The 24,586-nt window shown below is 36.8% G+C and overlaps 1 protein-coding gene across 1 annotated transcript in view; it reads right to left on the bottom strand.

The window, feature by feature from the left end:
• Positions 1-2,377: 2,377 nt before the first annotated feature.
• LOC118199009 (beta-hexosaminidase subunit beta-like) overlaps positions 2,378-24,586 on the bottom strand; it is a 115,259-nt gene continuing 93,050 nt past the window's right edge. The window contains exons 10-13 of the mRNA XM_085813645.1: positions 19,974-20,169; positions 12,710-12,905; positions 8,858-8,942; positions 2,378-2,547 (exon numbers count right to left, since the gene is read on the bottom strand). Coding sequence (XP_085669771.1) covers positions 2,527-2,547; positions 8,858-8,942; positions 12,710-12,905; positions 19,974-20,169 — 498 coding nt within the window. The 3' untranslated portion in view covers positions 2,378-2,526. The remainder of the gene's footprint in view (positions 2,548-8,857; positions 8,943-12,709; positions 12,906-19,973; positions 20,170-24,586) is intronic.

Raw genomic sequence — 24,586 nt, 5'->3', positions numbered from 1 at the left:
TATTATGCAAATTATTTAGGCGAGACTAGGTAAGGGCGCACAATAGGCTGTGGCACAACCATAGAAGGAAATCATGGAAATCCGAGACGCTCTTTAAAAATTTTCAGAAATGCCTGCATCTGAAAGGGGTGTTACATTTGGCAGAGATTATTGTAAGATAAACAGAAGGTTACTGTTTTCTAGGGATGATAAATGTCTGGTATGATGTCTGAGGCAGGATAAAAATTAGCAATAAAAGTACGCAGAATACCTTTGGGAAACTATCTACAGCAATTTCATTAATGAATTGTGTTGGTAATTATTTAATTGATTATCGGGAAAATGGGCATGAAAAGGCACCAGAGTCAGCAAAAGAATTAACTACAGTGTTAGACGTAGAAGTGCAGTTTTAGAAGTAAAAGGTTAAGAAAAAGAAAGAGGCTCTTTGAATATGAGTGCACTGAAGAGAAAAATGCAAATGACTCAGAAGAAAGATTTTAAAATGTGTTCACTGCAATACTGGACAAAGCTATTAAGTTATAGCTATTAGAAAGCAGAGCGATTTGAAAAGTTACAAAATTTCAATAACACACGGGGATTTTTAAGAGATTTCGAAGAAATATGAGATAAAAGTAAACGCACAGTGCGATTTGGAAAATATATTAAAGGTACCAAGAAAATAGAGATATTAATGCATTTAAAATCCTGACTGAACTTCATATTGCAAATATATTCAAAAGAATTATTTCTTGAAGATGTAAAGCTTTTATAGAAGCCCCCTAGGTTCATAAACACAAGTTACAAGATGCCATGCCAAATCTGTGACTTGTATTAAGAATATTAGAGAACCTAATTACTGTGGCTGCTGGCGAGTATCCATGTCTCAAGACAGAATAAATTCGTTGTCAATTTTATCTACGGAAAATAGAGGATTGCAAAGGAAATAAATGTAAAAAATGTCAAGAAATATTTGCTGATTTAAAGGCTAGAAAAAATATGCTTTACGTAGGCTAATTTTTCATACTGTGTAATTAATTAAAGGCATTACAGGGGAAGTTATTGCTTTCATAGTATTCGGGCGTTTCCTCACATATCTCTTAATTACTTAACTAACTACCTGGCGTCGGCATTTAGAGCGCAACATCATGGCGAAAGGATACGAATTTTTTAATATTCATAGATTAAACTATACCATAGCTGAGCGTGGAAGAAAAGTTCTTACTTTTTTCTAGAAGTTTTTAAAAATAATCAGACTATTTAATTAACATTAAATTTTAGTTACTTCCGCTGGGTATCAGAAAAAATTTTCAACGTTTAATGATTCACGACAGAAAAATTTTCACAACTTCGAAGTTGTTGGTGAAAAAGTTTACAGTTTTTGGCCAGTCTATTTTTTCCGTTTTACAGATTGCAAGAAAGGTATTTCAAACTTTAACTCTCAATAATTCTGTAGCAAAAATATATGAATTTAACTATCTATATATTTGATTATCTATCTGCTATCACATGTGATGATAAAAATATTAGCTATTAAAGTTCAGTAGGCAGATAAAATATAAATGTACAAAATAATGATACTTAGAAGGATTATTGTTTTGAGATTTCTAAAAGTTTTAAAATCCTGTTTATAAAGTTACCTCTCACGATCAGTTCCTATGTGACTTACTAAATAATAACTAACAATTTCCACACAGAAACTTAATTTGCATATAGGTGTTCATGTTTTGAAAAATATTGGAATGTTTGACATGTTTGAAAAATGTGACCAGAATTCAAAGAATTTTGAAAATCAACCATTTTCCCATTAAATTAATCAATAAGCTGATTTCTAATATATATTTAGCACATAGGTGATAAAATGAAGAAATTTTAAAAAAAGCATTCTGATCCTCTTAAAAAATAACTATCATCTGTGTTATAATGAATGAATGAATTAATATGAAATGATAGAAATGAATATTTTTATAATTAACCTGCGTTAACATAAGGAAATTAATGTAATAGCAAAGGCTATTAAATAATGAGAACTTTTTATTGAAATTTAGCGTTTTGTTGACAGAATAAATTATCATAATAAGGGTACAGCATTAACATCTTAAACATGCACATTTTCTTTCTGTAAACTGGCTTGCATATTTAATATGCAAGTCAATTTACAGAAATTAATAACACACACACACACACACACACACAAAAGAAACTCATCTCTTCGGCTTTCTTTACATCGAAGGAATTAAATATCTTCCCTGATAATAAAAGTTGAAAACAGAATACTTCGTAATCTTATATTATTCAGAAAAAAAATCTTGTGTTTTAATTTAGTATTCGTATAATAAACTCGAAGGTCTTCAGTTTTTAAAAGAATGAAGTCAAGCAAGAGAATTTAAAGACTAATAACTTTAAAAGAAATCAAAAGATTTATTGATTTTCTAATTAACAGAAGATTTCCATGCATACTTCTCAGAGAGAACATTTATCTCATTAGAAATGTCCACTGTTTCCAAAGTTTTTGAGATACTCTTTCTACAGCGTGAACAACAAGCTTCTTTATGCTGTGACGTCAGAAGCCTAAGGAAAATAAATGTAATTTTGGGATAAAAATGAAAAACGAAATCACAAATACATATTTTTTGAATAAAAAATTACAGAAAAATATACATAATGCTATAATTTGCTTTAATGAAAATAAAAATGTTTTCTTATTTGACTTCGAATACAACCTGTCTTAAAGTATTATGAATACATATAATATTATGATTAAATAAAATAATTAAATCTATAATTTATTAATTTAATTCGAATAAGTTTCAAATAAAATAGTTTTATGCTACTTTTTTAAGTTAGACCGTATCTCCTAATGTTCACCGAAGCATGCACAGTAGAGTGGAGTGAAAAAGGGCAAAAATGTTTTTTTTTTTTTTTTTAAATATTATTTCCTGATTCAACAAATGGTCCTGTTCGATGAAAAAAGCACAGTAAAAGAAGTCGCAGCTCAATCGCTCGTCATCTTCAGTTTCCACACGAGATAAATAAAAAAATCAATGTTAATGAAAACATCAAAATGTTTTTTATTCTAAACTGCTCAAAACAATTAAAGGATATTGTAAGTTTTATATAAAATAAAGATATAAGTGAAATTTTTTTTTGCCGAAAGTGGAAGAAGAGAATCACAAATGCAAATTTTTCTGATTTTCAAACTGTGGAGTATGCTAATTTTGAGTTCGACGTCAAAAACGTCGCTTCAGCGGCAGCGAATGAAATTTGACTGTCAACTGAATAAAAGACAATGAAGACAAGGATGATCGGCATTCAGTGACTGCTTTGTTTTGATGAGTACGATGTCTCAGCGAAGTCATTTAACCGATTCAGAAGCTTGGAGAGTTGTTGGTAGGTTAGAAGGGGTTAAATTCAAGCCGAAGTAGCGCAAGCCATTGGAGTGTCACAAAGTTTGATTTCCAGGATCTGGAACCGTTTTTTGAAAACTGGAAGTGCAGGTCGAAGACCAAGGCAAGGTCGTAGACGAGCAACAGCGCCCAAAGAAGATCGTTATTTAGTGTTAATGGCTCGGAGACATCGAAATATGAATGCTACCCTTCTCCAACAACACCTTCGCTCGGCTACTGGCACCACGGTTTCAACTCAGACTGTCCGAAACCGGCTCAGTGGTGTAGGTCTGTAGGCTTACCGACCGATGGTATGTGTTAGACTAACATCAAGGCATCGTCGCGACCGCAGGGAGTGGGAAACAGAGCATGTGAACTGGAGGAGAAATGAATGGAGCAATGTTCTTTTTTCTGACGAGTTCCGTTTTTGTGTTCATCCTGATAATAGGCTTATTTTCATCTGGAGGGACCGTGGCAGTAGGAATAATCCTGCGTTCGTGCACGAAAGTCTCAGATTTGGCGGTGGGGGAGTGTTGGTGTATGGTGGCATCTCCATTGACGAGCGCACAGACCTCTACATCATTCGAGATGGACCTCTGACTGGTCGCCGATATAGGGATGAGATCCTCAGACCTATTGTAGTCCCTTACGCTGCAGCAATCGGAGGTGACTTCATTTTAATGGACGATAACTGCAGGCCACATCGTGTTAACCTGGTGGAGGATTTCCTTTTCGAGGAAGGAATCGTACGAATGGAATGGCCAGCGTGTTCTCCAGACATGAATCCAATAGAGCACGTTTAGGACGCTCTAGGAAGACAAGTTGCTGGCCGCCAACCACCCGCACAAACTCTCCAAGAACTAGAAAGAGCTCTTCTGGAAGAGTGGGACAGAATACCCCAACTTGTGATTAATAGCCTCATTGACTCCATGCCTCAAAGGTGTTAAACGTTGCTGGCCGTCCGTGGAAACCATATTCCCCTACTGAAAATGATTTCCTTTGACGAAAACACCTTTTTTTATTCTTTTTTTCTCATATGAACAAACTGTGTTTTTTTCCTTTTGTACACAAATGCGCAATAAAATGCATTTTTTTCTGCCAAACATGTGTAAGTTATACTCATATAATATACTACGTCTGTCGACCATGTATCAATCAGCTAAAAGGTTTCCCAGCCACAAGATCCACCTAAAACCGCAATATCCTTTAATTGTTTTGATTGATCCTTTAATTATATTTATTTCCAATTATTTTGTAACATTTACTTTTCTAAAAATGGTAGAAGTAAAAAAAGGAGGATTACAATCTAAGTTTGAAGAATAAATATTTTCTAAATTTGAAAATAAAGACTTTACGATTTTTAATAAAGATTTAATTTAAATTTGAAGACCTTTAGTTCTGAAAATTCTTTATAACATTTTACTTTCTAAAACACGAAGCGGCGGAAATGGTACAGATTCATTTATTAACTCTTTTTATAAGGGAAAATAAAATATTTCTTTAATTTTCATTATTCTCTCCCCCTCCCTACCCTAAGTTTAAAATCGTCAAGTAAAAATTTCTAAACATTTATTTTTAATAAAGATTCATATGTCACCTTAATTACCTATATGTTTAGCTATATGTTAAAACTATATGTTTAGCTCTGAGCTATCTTCTATCTGAGCTATCTGAGTTATCTATTAAATTTTCCGAGGCTTACATTTCAACGGGATAATGGCCGGCCGAACACGGTACGCCTTTCTACTGCTTGTCTTCATGCTTCTCCAAAATTTCCCTGGCCAGATCACTCTCCAACATAGCACACTTGGGCTCTGATAACCGGGGTCTCCTACCGTCCCTACCGTCATTTACGCTACATTCTCACGTGCCTTTCTCGCCTGTATGTACCTGTGCATTCTTATCTTCATTCATGACTATTAATACGAATGTATATGTATGTATGTCTCGTATGTATGTATGTCTTTTTGTGTTTTATGTGATTATGTGTATGTACCTGTTTTATGTGTTGTGTGTTTATGCATTTTGTGCTTTGTGTTTTGTGTATTATTTGTTTATGTGTATGTCGTTTTGTATTTTTACGTTAACTACTTACCATCTGTAACACCATAGTTTACCTCTTCAAATCTGCAATACAATCCTACTAATGCCCCTGTAAGGCCACGTACTTTTCCTTTGACAACCTCAATAAACTCCCCATGCAGCCTCGTGGGGCTCCAGGGAGCTATTGCTCTAGATAGAGTAGGACGTGGGACACATGCCTGTTTACCACTGTTAGACACCAGGCGTGCTTGTCCTCAGTAACCTGCCTACCGTCTTTGAATCGCATGGATCTAACTCGCCAGTTGGAACGTGTATAGCAAACTCGCAAAGGGACATCCATCAACTCTACAAAGTCAGCCAACGCGTTGCTGACTTTATTTTTATCTTGCAGCCGTGTTTCCTAAATAAAACATTCAATTCCTATGATAATTTTATTGTTGTGTTTTTACATGGACACCCCATTCTTCGATTTTCGTCCCATTCGAATAACTTATTTCTGGTACGTCGCTTTTTATGCTGTAGGGATTATTTTAATTTTCTAACAGTTATTTTAAACTTTGAAACCCTTTTCGTTAAATTCTTGTTTTTCAGCTAGAACTCCTTTCCAGAATGAGATTTGAGAATCGCGTTTTATGTAAATGAAACAGAACCAGTATTTAATGAGAAGTTCAGTTACTTCGGTAAGTTCTCAGTAAAGCGTGTTCTGCTTTCGGGCCACGTCGTTGCTATTTAAGCCTATCTTACTACGAACGGCCGTAGTCCTACGTGCCTGTTAGGGAAGTGTAAGTATGGGCCAATTCAGTTAGTTACCTTTGTACAGCTTCGGGTAAAGTTTAGCTAGTTAGAATTAGTTTAGTTTCTTATTTTCTATCTTAAGTTAAAGCCCAAGTGGAGGCTTTTCTCTAAGTCCGAGAGCCTCTAAGTCTGATAGTATTTCTCTGAGTGAATAAAAGGGTATTTTAACCCTTCTTTGTACTTTTATTTTATAGTTGTAAGAAGACCAGCGAATAGTCGCTAGACAACTTCCCTAAAGTTTTAGTAGCGAAGGACACGTAAATTAACTAGAACTTTATAATGTTATAGAGTGTATTTATAGGTATTTTGAAGGAAGTATTGTTACCTTAAAGTATTAATTTAGCGAAATTTGATGCAAAAGCAATAGTATTATTCATTGTTTATTATGCAGTTATAGGTTAATGCGCCTTTTTCATAAATACAGAACTCATTTTTCATAAATACAGAGAAAAATTTTAACAATTTCTTTAGTATGGTTTCTATGCACATGAACGTAATGCCGTGTTAATATGATATATAACATTTCATTACATTTACAAGAATAATGGACAGTTCGATATAAATTCCTCGCTATCTAAGTTATTTTGCATTAGCAGATAGACTTGTAAGCATCACGATAGATATTAGAATCCTTTCTGCCAAACATGTGTAAGTTATACTCATACAATATACTACGTCTGTCGACGTAGTAAGTTTTTAAGTAAACTTAATTTTTTAAGTAAACTTAAGTTTTGTAAAAGTATAAACTAGCGGTTCTCAACCTTTTGTCTAACGCGTATCACCTAAACAAAAATTGAAAACCTTTAGTACCACTACTACAAAGTACTACTACTACCACCGCCACCACTCTTGAACAAAGCTCAGATTGCATAAATTTACAAGTGTCAGAGAAAAAACTCAATCAGGATGTTGAGGTTTTAATTTTTGAATTTTATAGTTAAAAATACTTTGCTTCTTTGCAAAGTATTATATAATGTTACCTATTTTTGTCTTGCGTACCACCGGTTGAGAACCCCTGGTATAAACTGCATATTTACCTATGAATAATAATGTTATTGTCTTTATTTTTATCTTTTGCCCATGTATTATCAAACATATAACTGTCTGTATTCCCTCATAATGCACTATGATAATATCTACATTGAACGTGTTTTGCGTTTTTCACTGTATAATAGTATATAATATCTTGGCATATTTAGTTGGGCGTATTAATGGTACATTGTTTGCCAGTTGCTGTTAAACATCGGTATACCATATACTTGCATATTTGACTATACATTATACTGTTACTGTCTTCTTTTCATCAATTGCCCATGTAATATCATTCATTTAATTCTCTGTGTAATAATAACACTGAATGTATTGGGGTCGCTAGAGATTTTCATTGTATAATATATCCAACCATTATCCATTGTTTTAAATATATCCATTGTATTTATACCAACATTGAATGTATTTTGTGTTTTTCACGGTATAATATATGTTCATAATTTGTGGCATACTTAAGTCTATATTTCATCCTTTGCAAATGTATAGTAACACATTTAACTGTTTGCATCAATTTATTTGCTGCATAAGGATCACAAGTGTCATGATAATTTTAAATGTATATTTGTGTTACCAACACTGAATGTATTTTATATTTCTATTGTATAGTATTGTATAGTATCTACTGTATCGTATCGTATTATGGTATTTTTTTTTTTTTTTTTGTATTGTATAGTATCTTATATCAATTGGCTTTTAGTACAGGTTAAATATGTTAATTTTTTTTTGTATTGTATTGTATTGTAATATTGTATAGTATTGTATAGTATCTTATATTCGTTAACTTTTATGCAGGCTAAATATGTTATTTTTATTCCTCATAATCGTATAATTAGCCTTATTGCATGTTTTTCCCACAATACCACGTGATCAAGTGTATTGTACCGCTATTGCATTCTGTTACATTGTATTCTTTTATTTTTATTTCTTTTGGTATATCCTCTCTGTATTGCTGTAATCATTTACATTCATTATTTCACTATGTTCTCTATTTTTATGTTATATTGTCATTAAGTCTAATTCTACTGTCTATATTTTATTCATTGTATATTATTGGGCTGCCCAACATCAGACTGTACTTTAGCTTATGTATATTCTATATTTGTGTGTATTACACCTTTGTAAAATTTTTGCTTATTGTCCAAACTCGCCCTTTTTGGCCCTGCATGCTTTTGTTATTTTATTTAATAAATGTGGGGCCTGGGCGGTTGTTGGGACTGTCTTTCGTGGGCATTTGGTCTGTTGGACTGCCCCCGGGTTGAATTTGGCTCTGGGTTTGGGCGCCCGGCGCGTGGCGTCTTGTGATTCCTCTTTAGGCTCTAGATATAGGTGGACGTGGTGCTATACCGATTAACCTTTTGGTAAAGGGACAGTGCCCACGTCCTCCGTTGCTTATCGCTTATCGCTTATCCGCAAGAAGTGAAGGGACTATTGCTTAAAACAATTTCGGTTGTAAAATCTGATTAAAATCTTATACGCATAATCCAGTTCGTAAATTCTTTTTCTTTGCATGTTATAGATTACAGCATAAACTAAGGTATTAAAAGGTTAAAAAAAATGTAAAAATTAGGGCTGCTCTGTTTAGATGTAAATGACTGTTTCTACTATACCTGAACAGCTGGAGCATCTTCTTCAAAGTCCCATTCATAATCTCCACAGAAACCGTTGAGGATTGGTTGCGCCGGAATACCTCGCCTGGAAACAAAGTTATTTTAAACAAATATTTTATAATTTCATACAGAATTGTCATTTTACTCAATTTAGTATTATCTTGAGATTCGGATTTTGAAATTAATGACTCAGACACGTAGGTGAATCTTATTGTTTCCACGAAAAGAGTAAACGTTACGTTGTGGCAAAAGTTGAAACATTTCTTTGATGCTATATTTCGAGTGATCCGTACACTATACGTTGTCCAGTAGTTTTGAAATACTTTGATGCTAATTATGCGAATTTATGGACAACAGCGTCAACTTAAAGAATTGGAAGGCAGCATTTCGAAGGCCAGTATCTTCCATTATTATTATTATTATTATTTTTTTTTTGTTTTTGTTTTTCTTTTCACCATCGACAGAACAGTTAGCGAACTGCGTCAGGTGCTCTTAAGCCTGTTGAGTCCTGCCGATGGAATAAACAAACTAGTGTTTAGCGCAGTGTCCTTTGGGACTTCATATTGTAAAGTGAGGAAAACTGAAAGAAGAACCTTGGCTATTAAACGAGAAGCAGTACCAAAATTGTCTCTTTAAGTGCAGTATAACGAAATTGGATGTTACAGTTCAATATCATTCCGTATAACGTTTCTTAGTCTATGCTGAGTCAGAGGAGCAGCTGAATCGTCCAAGTTATTGTTCATATATGAGGAAAACGTTTTGCTTGAATCCAATGATAAGTGGATGAAATTAGAACTGAGAAACACCAAGCAAGGTTATCAATAGCCAATAAGACTTACTCTTTGTGAACAAGAAGGATTTAAGACAGCTCATTATGGAAATCGATAGATTTAATTTAAAATTTTCTCTAATCTGAGCTTGTTTTTTAACATTTTTTAAATATAATTTTAATGTAATGCTATGTTCGCTTTTTTTAAAAATCAAGTATTCTTATTCAGTTCAAGTTTCGAATTGGAATATGGATCGACAAAATGAAGAATAAAAAGTTTAAGTTTCGATAAGTTCGGTAAGTTCCTACCAATTATCAATTAAACAAGATAGGAAGTTGCACATTCTTAGCATCGCGGTTATCAGCCCATTTGCCAGTCGATAACTCGAAGCGATCGAATTTACAAATTTTTGCTTATTGTAGATACTCGCATAACGTTTTAAAAAATGTAGCTATAATTTACTGAATAAAATGTGAAATTTATGTAGTTTTTGAAAATGTACTCCAAAATATCCAAATATTTATAAGTTACGAGAGAAAAATAATTCGTAGACACGTTGAGTTGCGTTCTTAGACAATTAAAAAAAATTCTCTTTCATATAATTAAAATGACTTCTTTGATCAAAGCGTATCAGGAATGATTCATTTAAAATTTGATAGAGCAAGAAGTCTGTTGCAATGTTTTTAAAGATTTTCCGAGACATCCGGCAACATTCCGTATTTCATCTCCTTTCATTCCTTTACAAATAAATTTATTTTTTAATGTATATATTATCTGCGATGTATCAAACATCGGCATTTTAAATAATACGTAGGCATTTTAGAGAGTGCCTGACGTTTTCGGTCAAAGTATGAAATATGAGAACTATTGTATTGTAGAGACATTAGGTTAATTGTCAAAGCCGGAGAGATGAAAAATTAGCAACCGTCTTCGCCGGGAATCGAACCAAGGACCTCTGGAATCCCATCCCAGCGTGCAGAACCACTATACACCACGAAGGCATGCTAGGAAGGCGGGAGAAATACCTTATATACTGTCTCTTTTAAAGGGCGACTGGGGTTTTCAGGGAACCCAAGTTAGATCCTGGGTGTGGAGAATCATCATCCAGCACCCTTTTAGTTCAGGCGCCGCTGTAGAGACATTAGGATTTTTTTTAAATCAAGAGAGATGAAAAATATGCAATCGCCTTCGCCGGGAATCGAATACCGGCCCAGCGTGCAGAACCACTACACCACGAAGGCACACTAGGAAAGAGGGTGTCATGATAAAGCTATTATTTAAAAGATGTTCATCTCTCAAAAATGCAAATGTTATTTTGAAAAAAATAATGACAGACTACCATTCGAAATCTTTTATTCAAAACACGTAAACAAAATTAGCAAAATGATCTTGGTACACCATAACAAATTCGTACTTTTATCTCGTGTAGACTGAAAATCAATAAAATCTATCTGACTACGGGAATTAAATTCAATAAAAACTATAAGTTTCACAAAGTAATGCTCTTTTCAATACCTTTTTTTTTTTTTTTTTTTTTTTTACAGGACCCGCGAAATTGGATGTTACAGTTCAATATCATTCCGTATAACGTTTCTGTATTTGCTTGAAAGTTTTTTCGATATTTTGTCACGTCCTTCGTGTCCGGTAGCCAAATGAATTTCATGAAGTACGTGAAATAACTCAGTGTCCGTAACGCAAATCTGCGTAGCACTGACGCCTTCTTTATTATGATAAATGAATTTACTTTTGTTTTCCACAAATATCACATAATAGCGATTCAGCAACTCATAGTCTTGTGGTTTCTTCTTAGTCATCATTTTGGCGTTTTTTACATCATGTACTAACTTCTGGTAAGTAGTTTCGGTTATTCGAAATGAATCGGAGATGTATTTCAGACATTGCCGGTTTGTCATTTGGCTTTCTATAGAATGTCTAAGCAATTTGTGAAATGTTTAATCGTTCCATACACTGCCCTCCAGTTTCGGGCACTCTATAAAATGCCTAGGTATTCTGTAGAATACCGAATTTCATACTTTGCCGGTATAGTTCGACCATCTCAAGCGCAACCCTGGTTGGTATTCTGCCAAAACACATAAACTCGTCCAAAAGGGGCGGTATTACTTGCTGCGGCGTGAAAGGTCTTCTCTTCTCCGGAAAGAGCTATGTTGGAGGGGAAAAAAGTCCCCATCCTTCCACCCTATTTTGAGAATAATTCGGTCCGAATGGCGCATGCGTGTTCGCGCTCATGGTCGCGGAGAGGCGGTCGAACTATAACAGGGACAGACTTTTTGCTTTGGTCATTTCCTAGTAAGAAGAATGCAACTGAGCAAAGAACATGCATTAACATTTTTGCAACCACTTTCAGGCATTTTATACGTTTCAAAAAGGTTTTGGATATCATTTTTATCAGAGCTTTATGAGAGTGATATATTTTATTAAGAGAAAACAAAGCATGATGATTCATGCTCTGGTAGATCATCCACTTGAATTAATTAGAAATAGATTCACCCATCGATTTGGTGCTTAACTATCATCAACTTAATAGAGTAGAGATATTATCGAACAAATTCTTACATCATTCGGATCCTGTAACTGATGGACTGAGTGAAATATAACTGATAGATTTTGTACAGTGATAATATTTTTACTCACAATGCTCCTTTGTTTTTGAATTATTGTCTCCATTTCACTGTTGAGATATTACCACTTAATAGTTATTGTTTTGAGTCTATTCATGTAATAAAAGAAACTTTTCTGCGAGTGCTAAAGGAATTTCACAGAAACGACTTCCAATCCTCGAAACATATTTCGAGGATTGGAAAAAGTGTTGGTATAAAGCGCACTGAAATCAAAGGAGATTTCTTTGGAGTGGATGCAATAAATAGAAATTTTGTGTTTTATAAAATCGCTGCCTATACCTTTTCATCTCAGAGGTATACATAATTTTTTTTACTTACATACAATTATAATTGAGTATAATTTATATTAAAAGAATTTTGTAAAATTTATATGCAGTTGAAGACTCTGCAAAATTTAATTTTAAACTTTGTATAGAATTCGCTCTAAGTAATATGGTTCTCACCTGAGCATTCTGCATCTATGTTCGTCAAGACGGAAAGCAGCACTATCAACATCAGTTAGAGTCGCAGGACTCCAAAGTCTTTCGGCAACTGCTGATGCTCTAGGCCACAGTCTGGGCAGTAGGTTAGTACCGTCCACATACTCACCCCACATGCAGACCTCACCTCCAATTACGAGATCTTTCTGTTCTTCCGTACCTGCAAGGAACAAATGTGAAAGTTAGCATGAACTTGTGTGACTTTTATTAAAATTTCTCTTTTGCGAATGGATATAACTGAAGTATGATTTATTTCTCAAACAAGGACATTCCAGCCGAAAAACATCAAGAAAAAAGAACAAGAAAAACGAAGAATGAAGAACATCAAAAATAGATTCTGGTATATTTAATAAATAAATTAAGAACACATATTTTGAAATGATAACATAAAAAAGAAATAAACTAAAAAGCGTTATTGATATTTATGGCAAGAAATTGAAGCCAGGTTTAAGATTTTAATAATTCTGAGTTTAATTTTACATTATTTTCTTTACCGATAAAATTAAACCTGAGTAAAGCCCCAGAAAGTCTACAAATAGGGATAATTAGTTTACACTGTGATATAAATATTATTCAAAAATTTTAAGGTAAAGAGCTGACTAATTTTCTTTCGTACTTGTCCAAAGATAAAAGGTATTTCTTCCATTTTCTTAGCATGCCTTCGTGGTGTAGTGGTCAGAACGCACGACGCATATTCGAAAAGTCCGTGGTTCGAGTCCCGGCGAGGGCATTGCTCATTTCTTCGATTTCTTTGTTGCAAAAAATTCTAAAATGACTCTACAGTAGCGCCCTAACTAAAAACGTTAGTGGATGATGAATCTCCACCTCCAGGATTTGGCGAATGGGTCCCCTAATTCGCAGTCGGCCTTTAAAAGGGGGAGCATATAAGGTATTTTTCGCTTTTTTATCGTTCTTCCTTGGTGGCTCGTCGAGTATTCGAGAGGTTCGTGGTTCGAGTCCCGGCGAGGGCACTGCTAATTTTACATCTTTCTTGCTTAAAAAAAAGAACTCTACCCCTTCAGTTACGAATTTTCGCAATAAAAATTTAACTTTGTTTGGAAGTGGAGGAGCTAGAAGTTAGTTGCAACAGCAGTAAATAGTAACACTCACATTACGCATTGGTTTTTAAAAATTTTTATCAGAATTTTCACTAATCACGACTTTTATGACGTACCCAATTACGTACCCCCAGGGGGAATGCGATACATACCAGTAGTCTTTTGTCTTTTGCATGCGCGAGAGCCTTGTGAAATTCAAAGCGAGTTAATTGGCCCATCTCAGAAAGAACGTCGGGTGCCGTCCAGTACTATCTGAGTTTAAACGTGGTCAATTAGCGGTCATTTGCTGGTCGCAATCCCGTGTGGAGTTGGACCTTGTCGTGGTCTGGGGGCTCCCTCGCAAGAGGGTCTAAAGCAACTCCACCCGCTAAGTAACAGTTCCGGTGAGAACCCCAGGGTACCGGTTCTGTGAACAGCAGCTACCACGTAAGTTGGGCCCTTAACGGTTCATGTGGTAGTTCCTTAGAGCTAGGTCACAATCCCTACACCCCTCGTACGAAGTACAAGTACAAGGTACGATGACGGGAAAAACGAGATCCAAAGATTCCAAAAGAGAAGCCGGAGGGCCCTCTGAGAATCGCTCAAACAGACCGGAAGGTCCCAACAGCGAAGTGCAGTCGGATAAGGATCCAAACACGGAGCTAAGCAGACCAGAAGGTCCTGACAGCGGATTGCAGTCAGTAGCAGCTCCACAAACAGTTAGGACAGATTCACAGTCAGGTCATGAAGACAAAGAAATGGAAGATTCTTCGAATCTCTCCACGATGAAAGAGGCGCATAATTGCCTAATTAACCTAGAGGGACTTTTGGCCAAAGAGCCAGTCTCCAAAAAGATTGCACACAAAACCAGAGACGAGTTTTTAGGGCTTCTTAACTTAGTCACAAAGCAGAACTTGAGGATAGCACAGCTAGAAGGCCAAGTGGAGCAGACACAACATCTTGAGGATTACGTCCAGGGACTCGTAGCTTCTGAGAAGAAGACCTTCGCGGACGCAGTCAGATCCAGATCCAGATCGGCAAAAAGAAACCGACCAGTGTCCAGACGACCCATATCCAGAAAAAGAGACGATGCCCAAGAACACGTCCTATTAGTGTATCCCAAACAAGACACGGAGTGTACCTCAGAGGAGCTAAAAACTAAATTAGTGAACTCTATTAACCCTACAAAATTAAAGATAGGAGTTAAAAATGTTAAAAAGATAGGAAAAGGAGGAATTTTAATAGAAGTCGCGAAACAAGACGATCTCGCCATTCTAGATGAAGCTATAAAAGAGAACAGTAAAACCAAAAATATGATGGAAACAAAACTACCGACAAAGCGAAACCCGCGAGTCATAGTCTATAATGTACATAAAGACATAGAAAAAACTACCATAGTTAAACTTATAAAGAAACAAAATGACGGATTCGATGAGGCAGAAATAGAAGCACTTTTCTCAATGAACTCAAGACATGGCCAACACTGGGTTCTCTCAGTCGACCCGGCCACATTCAATAGGCTACAAAACAACCCAAAACTGAACATAAAATGGTCTCGCCATAGTGTAAAAGAATATCTTAAAGTTTCCTGTTGCACAAAGTGCCTGGGATTTAATCACAGTGCTAAAAACTGCACAAGCCAGCGAGTCTGCGCAGGCTGCGGAGAACAAGAACACGAAATAAAAGAATGCAGACAAAAAGAAAGACAATGTGTTAACTGTCTACTAGCAAACAAAAAATTTAATGCGGGTTATAGTCCCACTCACGATGCTCGAAGCTCAAAGTGCCCATGCTATATCAGAGAACTAAACAGACAAATAAGCCGAACAAACTATGGACTGTGATATAATACAAATTAACTTACAGCACTCTCGGAGTGCTACAGAGAATCTAAAGATTAATTTAGCGGATAACACGAGATTCAAAATAGCATGCGTACAGGAGCCGTACTTAGTCAAAGATAAAATGTACGGTCTCCCATCAGTCTACAGAAGATACCACAACGCAAAGAATGCAAAGACAGCAATCATAGTAACAGACACTAACCTACCAGTATGCGAGATATATAGTGACCCATTAGCGGTAGCTATACGAATAGAAACCGCAAACCCGTTTCTGATCGTATCAGCCTATGGTCCACCTTCCCAAGAATTGGATGGACTCCTCACCACACTCCAAAAATTAATTATGGAGAGCGACCTAACAGCAATCATATGCGGGGACTTTAATGCAAAGCATCCTATATGGAGCCCCTCATACGCAGATCCCAGAGGCATAAAGGTTTGCGAACTCCTCGCAGCCACGGGATGCACAGTAATAAACGACGATAAGATCATCCCAACATTCGCAGGAGCGAGAGGCAACTCCTGGGTTGACCTCACCTTGCAAAAACAAAGAAATGAAAATTTCCAAATCTCGAACTGGAGAATAGACGACAGCGAGAACGGAAGCGACCACAACAATATCCTCTTTGAGGTATGTATCGGTCCTCAGGATATCGAAAAGAGCCTAAGAATACACGTAGAGCGCACAGACTGGCTAGAATTCAGACAAAAGATTTTTCAAAGTTATCAACCAAATAAGATAACATGTAACGCACACATAGACAAGCACATCGCTGAAGCCACGAAATTGTTGCAAGATACATATGAACGAACAAGAAAGAGCAAGGGAACCGGCCCCTTAAGGGCAAGATACACCCCATGGTGGACGGAAGATATTCACCAACTAAGAAAACTAGTCAGAGCGCTAAGAAAACGATTCCAAAGAGCGCCTAGCGAAGACAGAGCCTACTATAGGCAGAAATATAAAATATATGCGGCGCGGTACAAAAAACTAATCTACCGCACAAAAAGACAATACTGGGACGATTTCTGGGGACAAATAACGATGAATACGCCGTTTGGCACATTTTTCGAAATAGCTAGAGGCAAGAGAACAGGTCCCCTTAAAATAAGCCGAATAGAACGGGAAGATGGCTCCTTCACAACAAATCTGGAAGAAGCAATTATGGAAATAATATCCTACCACTTCCCGCAGGACGATCTAACAGAAGACAATGAGACTCACAAAGCGATAAGACAGGATTCAATAATCCCGCCAGAAACAGATGACGACCTCCCCTTCTCGATAGCCGAAATCAGAGCCACTATGGCAGCGGTTAAGAAAAAGAAAGCCCCAGGTTTAGATAACTTAACCATAGGAGCAGTAGAAGAACTACGCCTAGCAAATGAAATAGGCTTCCAAGACCTATTAAATAACTGCCTTCACAGAGGATACTTCCCGACCGAATGGAATAATGCAGAACTCGTGCTCTTCCCCAAAGAAGGGAAGGATAAGACGAAAACCAACGCTTACAGGCCGATATGCCTACTCTCTGCCTGGGGCAAAGTCCTAGACAAGCTAATTACGCAACGGCTCACCTACCATCTCGAGCACAATAAACTACTAAATGAAAATCAATTTGGGTTTAGACAAGGCCGAAGCACGGTAGACGCAGTCGACCAATTGCAGAAGACAATACTAAGAAACAAAGAGAACAACCTACACACCTGCGTCATCTCGCTGGATGTTGCTTCGGCATTCAACCAGCTATGGTGGCCGGGGTTGAAGACCAGACTAAAAGAATTAAGATGCCCGCAAAATCTCTACCAAATTATAGACAGCTACCTATCGAATAGACACGTCACCTATATCAGAGACGGGGTCAATATAAGAAAGAGTTACCAGAAAGGGGCACCGCAAGGATCAAACATAGGTCCGGTCCTCTGGAATATAATGGCAGACACCGCCCTTCAAATAGACTTTGAGGACACTGCAAGCATCCAAGCCTACGCTGATGATTTCATACTAATCATCGCCGGAAGCAATAGAACACTAATAGAAAGAAAAGCAGCTATGGCCCTTACCAAGCTAACCAACTGGAGCGAAAAATACAAATTAAAATTCAGTATCCCTAAAACTCAAATGATTGTATTTCCCAAAGGCTCAAAGATCGACTCTAACCCACCACGAATCAAATGGAATGGAGTTCCCCTACGAAGACAAGATACGATGAAGTATTTAGGCTTTGTCCTAGATAAGAAACTTACGTGGGTCCCCCACCTAACAGCAGTAAGAGACAACACGAATAAAATAATGAATAGCCTCAATAGAATGATGAGTGTGAAATGGCAACTCAAAGGAAGATTACTTAAAGACCTTTATCTACGAGCAGTCGAACGTATGATTTTATATGGAAGCCCAGTCTGGATGACGAACACCGTTCGTGTCCAGACCAAGCTGCCATTAGATCTCAAAGCCCAGAAAGAAAAGCTCCAATACAGACTCCAACACTACCAGGAAGACGCGTCATTGGATGGTACCACAATAGTACAATCTCAGACTATAGAAAGATATAGACATGAGGCCACAAAGCACCCAGCAGAAATAAGAAACATAATCTGGCGAAAAGAGCAACCGGATGGCTCGCACTTAGAAATATTTACAGATGGCTCAGGCATCAATAACCAAATAGGAGCGGCCTTCGCTGCCTTCCTCGACAATAAGATTATCCACACAGAGTGCTATAGACTCCCAGACACAGCTACAGTCTTTCAAGCTGAGTCATACGCCTTGCGACAAGCGGCACTATGGGCAGGAAATCAGCCATCAACTCTTCAAATTAAATTCTATACGGACAGTATGAGTGCTCTCCAAGCACTAAACAAAAGAGGCAAAGTGGCGGAACACATAGCCTCCCTGAAAGAAGTACTACATACCCTAAATTCCGATCACGTAATAAACATCAACTGGGTCCGCGGTCATACAGGACTTAGCGGAAATGAGACAGCTGATACTCTTGCTAAAGAGGCAGCAAATCGATTGGAAGTAGACTCTAGCATTCCGATCTCTATCATAACAGCGAAAAAGCTGATTGACAACTACCTCCTCACGGTCTGGCAAGAACGCTGGGAAGAAGAAGACAAAGGACGGCACACTTTCCTATTCTTTGACAAAGTCAGCTACAAGAGATTAAGATCTGATCACCATCTATCCCAGGCACTGACCAACCACGGGAAATTCCCAGCTTACTATCGAAGGTTCTTGAATCGTCAAGCCAAATGCGCCTGCGGCACCCCAGGACATCAAGCGGACGCGTTTCATTACATCTTCGACTGCCAGCTGTTAGACGATCTCCGATCAAGACACTTTCCTAACAACGTCAGGGACATTCCTTTGTCCACCCTAGTCAACGACTACTACCTGGTCAAAGGCATCACCAAGATCATGACGGAAGTTAACTCAAGACCTGACATCATCATCGAGGACTAGATGAGTCAGCTCCTCAAACCTGCTCCAGACATGTGACCTTCAATCAAATGTATATATTCTAATCCTTATTGTAATATTTAAAAGTCAACAACAGATATAGTTGACAGCTTTTATTCTTTAATTAATCTAGATGTAGTAATGTAAATGTGTTTTGTTAAATATTTTGTATATAATAAAGGACAGTATGTCCACTCAAAGCAGTAACAGGCGGCCTAACCGCCTTGATTACTAGCGCAACGATCGGAATGATTTCAAGCCCGGTAGTGCCTTATACTAATGGCGGAGCCGGTTAGTGTCACAAACACTAGTACCCAATTACGTAAACACAGCCAATGCCTCGCCGAAAAGGTTGCGGAGTTGAGAGAGCTAGTGAGAGGTTGTACGTGTGTGCTTCGTTTTAACTAAAGAATAGGAAAAAATATTTCGTAAATTTTGATTTAAATTAAATTATAAATTAAGTTAGCTGATCTTTTTTAAAATGGTTTCACTTATTAATTTTGTCTATTTATCAAGTTTTAAAATGTTACTTTAATTTTTTAACTAATCGCACTTGAAACTAATCGCGCTTGAAATCTTTGAAGATTTGTGTAGAATACCACTTTGTAAAAAATTTATAAAATCTCTATATGAAAACATTTCCATAGAATTCTGTTCTGCGAAAGCTTTATAAAATTTCTTTAGAATTTTATCGAGAAACGTTTCCTGTAGAGTTCCATATGAATTTCTGTAGATTTTGTTACATTCTATAAAAAATTTCGTAAGGATAATTAGGGTATTAAAGCTTTTAAATGATGAAATTAATGCTAGTAAAAAGAATGTTTCTTGATCACTCTCCTATTATGCAATCAAAGTAAAAATTGATGAAATAAATGCCTTACCACTAAAGTTCCTGGGATCACATAAGTAATATTTCTTCCAGTCTTGACCGTAAGAGATGTAATTGAGGTACCAGCAGGCAGATAATATGATCTGGTACCCTTTCTGGGCTATAGGGACTATATAGTTCTCCCACTTGTCCATCTTGTGATCCAAGTAAGTGTCTTTCCAGACCTCGACAACCGAATCAGGTTCAGCCTATGCATAGAAGAAAATGTCTTGTGTATTTACATCAATAAATATTTATACAAATATAATTCAAACAAAACCAAATTGCAACTCTCCTTGTGAAGCAATACCTCAAGAAGAATTAACTGTTTTTACAAATAATTTTCTAATGTAACTTATTACATAAGGCAGTGGTCCCGGATTCAAATTGCATGCGGGCCAGTTGCATGACCTAAAGCAGATGGCGAGCCGAATTTTTTTAAAAACCAAAATGAAAAGTTTCTTTAACAAAACAATTTTTTTAACTAAATTTTAAACTTTATTTACCACACATTTATGAAAACATACGTAAACAGTAATGCCGCAAAGGGAAAAAAAAAATAAATCAATTTATATTTATTTTCTGCCTGAAATCTAAACTACAAAAAATTTCTGTTGGTTACACTCTGTAATTCGTATGTATTTATAGTTAAATACAAAATATTCAAACTAACATTTGTTTTAATTAATTCTAATATGTTGAATAAACCATTAACTAATTTATTTTTTAACTTAAATGATACGAAAACTTTCCAAATGAAACCAAACTGGAGAAAAAATAATAAACTTACTTTCTTTTACTTATAAAATTTCTTTTACTTATTAAATTTTTCCTTGAAGAACATGAATTTTAATAAGATGTAAACCTTAATAGTTGCATATCTTGATAATATGGGACTTGGATATATTTGGTCCCGTAATTTCAGAATTTTGTTACAGGAAAAATGCTCTCATGCATTTACACGAGGAATGATCGTTCTTAGCTGGCCAACATGCCCATAGCTCTAGACAGGAAAGTTTTTCTCTCTTCTTAGGAAACCACCTTATATATCTCCCTGTGTTTACTTGCGCTGAACTCCCACGGGGGGTAATGATTCTTTCACTCATACATAACAAAGTGTCCATCTCCTGCCCCTGATGAAAAGACTTCTTTTACCTCTTTGTCCACTGGAGAGTGATGTTCGAGGCTGCAACCGGAATCGTCAACAGAGGCAAAGGATTTCACCACTGATATGAAAAATATTGCACTCTGAAATCACTCATCCTAGACAAAGAAACTTTATGCCACCTTATCACAATGTATTTGTTATGTAAATAATTATAAATTTTATTATTTCTTAATACGAGTTTCAGCTACAAAATCTCATGGCGTTTCGATTTTGATAAAGTATGCAACATTGGAGAAAACATCTCTAGAAACCATCTTCATCGAGAATTGTATATACTCATCGGTCAATCTACTTTGTTTCTTTTACTTATGAGGTTTATTTGATCTGGAATTGTTATCTCTATCGTACGTGAAGCGAATGATCGCTATGTATAAAGCAATTACAAGTCATGGAAAGGCCTTTTTTTATTCAAACGGAATTTAGAACATAAATGTAATTTTTTGTGCTACCTATACCAACCACAGCTCGCCGTGATGTAACTAAACAATTTTAAGCTAAAATATATAATAGAAGACAAAAGGCTACACAATTTAAATCTGATTTAAGCTAGCTCGGTAATTCTAATAGCAGCATCAAAACCAACCTTGGCCCACCATCGGCCTAGCGGTAAAGTCGCTGAACACTGGCAGTCCCCATCTGGGTTTGATTCCAGGTTAACTGGGTAGGTGCATGAACGTTTTCGTCGTTTTTCCCATATGTAATGTGTATACGAGCCATTTTCCCTTAAAAAGTTCTCCACAAAGGCATCCCTTCTCTTAGGCAGATACTCTCGCGTGCTTTGCCAGAATTCAGTAAACCAAAACAAACTAAACCAAAATCAAACTGTCCGGCAACGAAATATCTCAAATCCGAATAATTACGACTACCATAGCTGGCGGGAACTAAACCTACCGTGCACGCACACGCCAGAAACACTCTCTGCCTTACAATCCAAAAATTCAGATTAAATAACTAGCTAACTCATTTGCATTCTGGTGAAGAAATGAAAGGGATTTTAAATTACATCCAAAGGGGAGTTTTTTTAACGTTTTGTATGTTATCTTCATTTATTAAATATCATGTTCTTTGCACTTAAACCATAAAATTTAGTTCAATAGCAATGTCGCAAAATAATTTTTAAATGAGCCTATCTTTAGAATTTCCGATACACAGTTCGACGCGCTAGAGATAAAAAGGTTTTCCCCCCCATAGAGTATCGTCATTGTTCGCTTTGAAATCGTTGAGTTTGTTACTCAAAAATTCGTTAAGTTCCACAAAATATGAAACCGATAATAAAACAAATTCCAAATTTCAAATTTGGGATTTCAGATGCTCATATTCGCAGTAAGATTACGCCATTCAAAACTGGATGGCTCTAGATACCGTTGTTTTATCACAATGCGAGACATATAGTACATATATTAATGTAGATTTTTTCATTATTTAATTTCTTCAAATATAATGCAGGACTCTAACGCATTTGGTGGCAACAGTTTGAAAACTAAACCGACATGTATAGGAGTCCGACGCAAAATGCCAAAACGAAAGTAATAGTCCTTCGAGACTCAAATTCCTTCAGACTAATAATAAATTTTTATTCTGTAAGCTTCTTTAACATTTCATGTATTAGCAGAGATAACGTTGTTTCAGTATTATCGCAGTAATCAGAATGAAGTCTACATTTTTCGAGTTAAGCATTGTTTAACTCAAAATATTTACAATTTCACCAAAAACATTTACCTGCAGCTGCTCATTTTTTACTGCATCACATTCGGTAAGGTTTTTGGCCGTTAAATGGCAAATCGCTTTGTATAAAAATTGTTTATGAACATATTACCTGCGTGAAAGCCGCAAATGAAATTTTAGATAACTTGTCTCATAATAGGGTGAATCAAATATTTTGCTCGCAATTATGAAAGCATAATCGATTTATTACATTTTTTAGCTCAGAAAAAAATGTAAAAATAATCTGTACAATGCTGCCCGCACTAAATATACACTCTTTTGCAAAAATATCGAAGCACCATGAAGGAAGTGGTGGTTTTTGATGAAATGGAATATGTGCTTAGCTCATACACAGATAATAAAATAATAAAAAAATCAAGGGCATAGTACCTGTTCACAGCTCACAATCACCCGTGAAGTGTCCAAATTAGTAGTTGGTCGAACTGCCCCTGGCGGCAATGCATGCTTGAATTCGTCGAGGCAAGGAGTGGTAGAGGTTACCGTCCCTGGCGGCAATGCATGCTTGAATTCGTAGAGGCAAGGAGTTGGTAGAGGTTCCTAATGTCATTCTGCGACACATTCTGCCAGGTATTCATCGGTTGTTGCTGCAGATCAGCCATATTATGTGGTGCCCGAATCTGGCGGCCTACTTTGCCCGAGACATGATTGGTGAAAGGTCTGGTGACCTTGCTGGCCAAGGAAGAGTATCAACCGCACGGAGACAGTCCAGAGATATACGAGCGGTATGTGGCCTGGCATTATCTTGTTGAAAAATGGGTTCAGGATGACGTGCCATGAAGGGTAATGCAACCTGCCGCAGGATGGTATCAACATATCGTTGAGCTGTTAAAGATGTACGGAGGATGACTAAAGATGACATGCTGTCATAAGAAATAGAGCTTCACACCATTACCTAGGCGTTATGGCTGTATGCCTTTGTAATGGCTGTATGCCTTGTGCCGCTGGTCCCGTCCTCTTCAGACACGAACATGGTGGTCATCTGCTTCAAGAATGAAGCGGGATTCTTCGTTGAACACTATACGATGCCAGTCTGATAGCAGCCATATTGATCGGCTGCAACACCACTCCAGACGACTCCGTCGATGTTGTGGGGTCAGAAGCAAACGTCTTAAAGGGCTCTGTGAGTGTAACCCCGCCCCAGACAAGTGCCGTGAGATGGTGGACGGTACCAAGGGAGGTATAGACGTAGCTGTAGAGCGTTGAATAGTCGACAAGGATGTCGTTGAGGCGGTTCGGGCCTTGCGAACAATCATCCTATTTTGCCTCGCATTTGTGATTCTTGGCCTTCCAGAGCCTTCATTTTGTAGCAACCATTGCTGCCAACATCTTTGCACAACAGGATCTGTAGGCTGCAGGTGACGGCCTATTGCTCGGTATGACCACCCAGCTTCACGCAACCCTTCAGTGCAACCACGTTCAAAGTCGTTTAGTTGTCTGTAAGGTCTTCGATGTCGTCGTAATGGCATCTTTAGTCTCCTTCTTTACGCAATTACAATGGCAGCAACATTAAAAAAAAAAAAAAAAAAAAAAAAATCCGCCTCTGTTATTGGTTTTATACCTTGCGAATGGCGCACTGGAAATGCTCGCTATGATCGCAATTCCTGTTCATTTGCCTTGAAACTTTGATCATTTGCATGTTCGATCAAGATGTTTTTGCGTACCAAATTTCGTCACGATCTCAAAAGTCCTTCTTGGTGCTTCGATTTTTATTACAAAAGAGTGTGTATATAAGA

Source organism: Stegodyphus dumicola, chromosome 3, assembly GCF_044657685.1.
Source record: "Stegodyphus dumicola isolate Sdum_Otavi_A_Nest chromosome 3, ASM4465768v1".
NCBI classification, from domain to species: domain Eukaryota; kingdom Metazoa; phylum Arthropoda; class Arachnida; order Araneae; family Eresidae; genus Stegodyphus; species Stegodyphus dumicola.
Note: the sequence above shows the minus strand (reverse complement) of the source record. Positions and strands in the feature narration are given on the sequence as shown.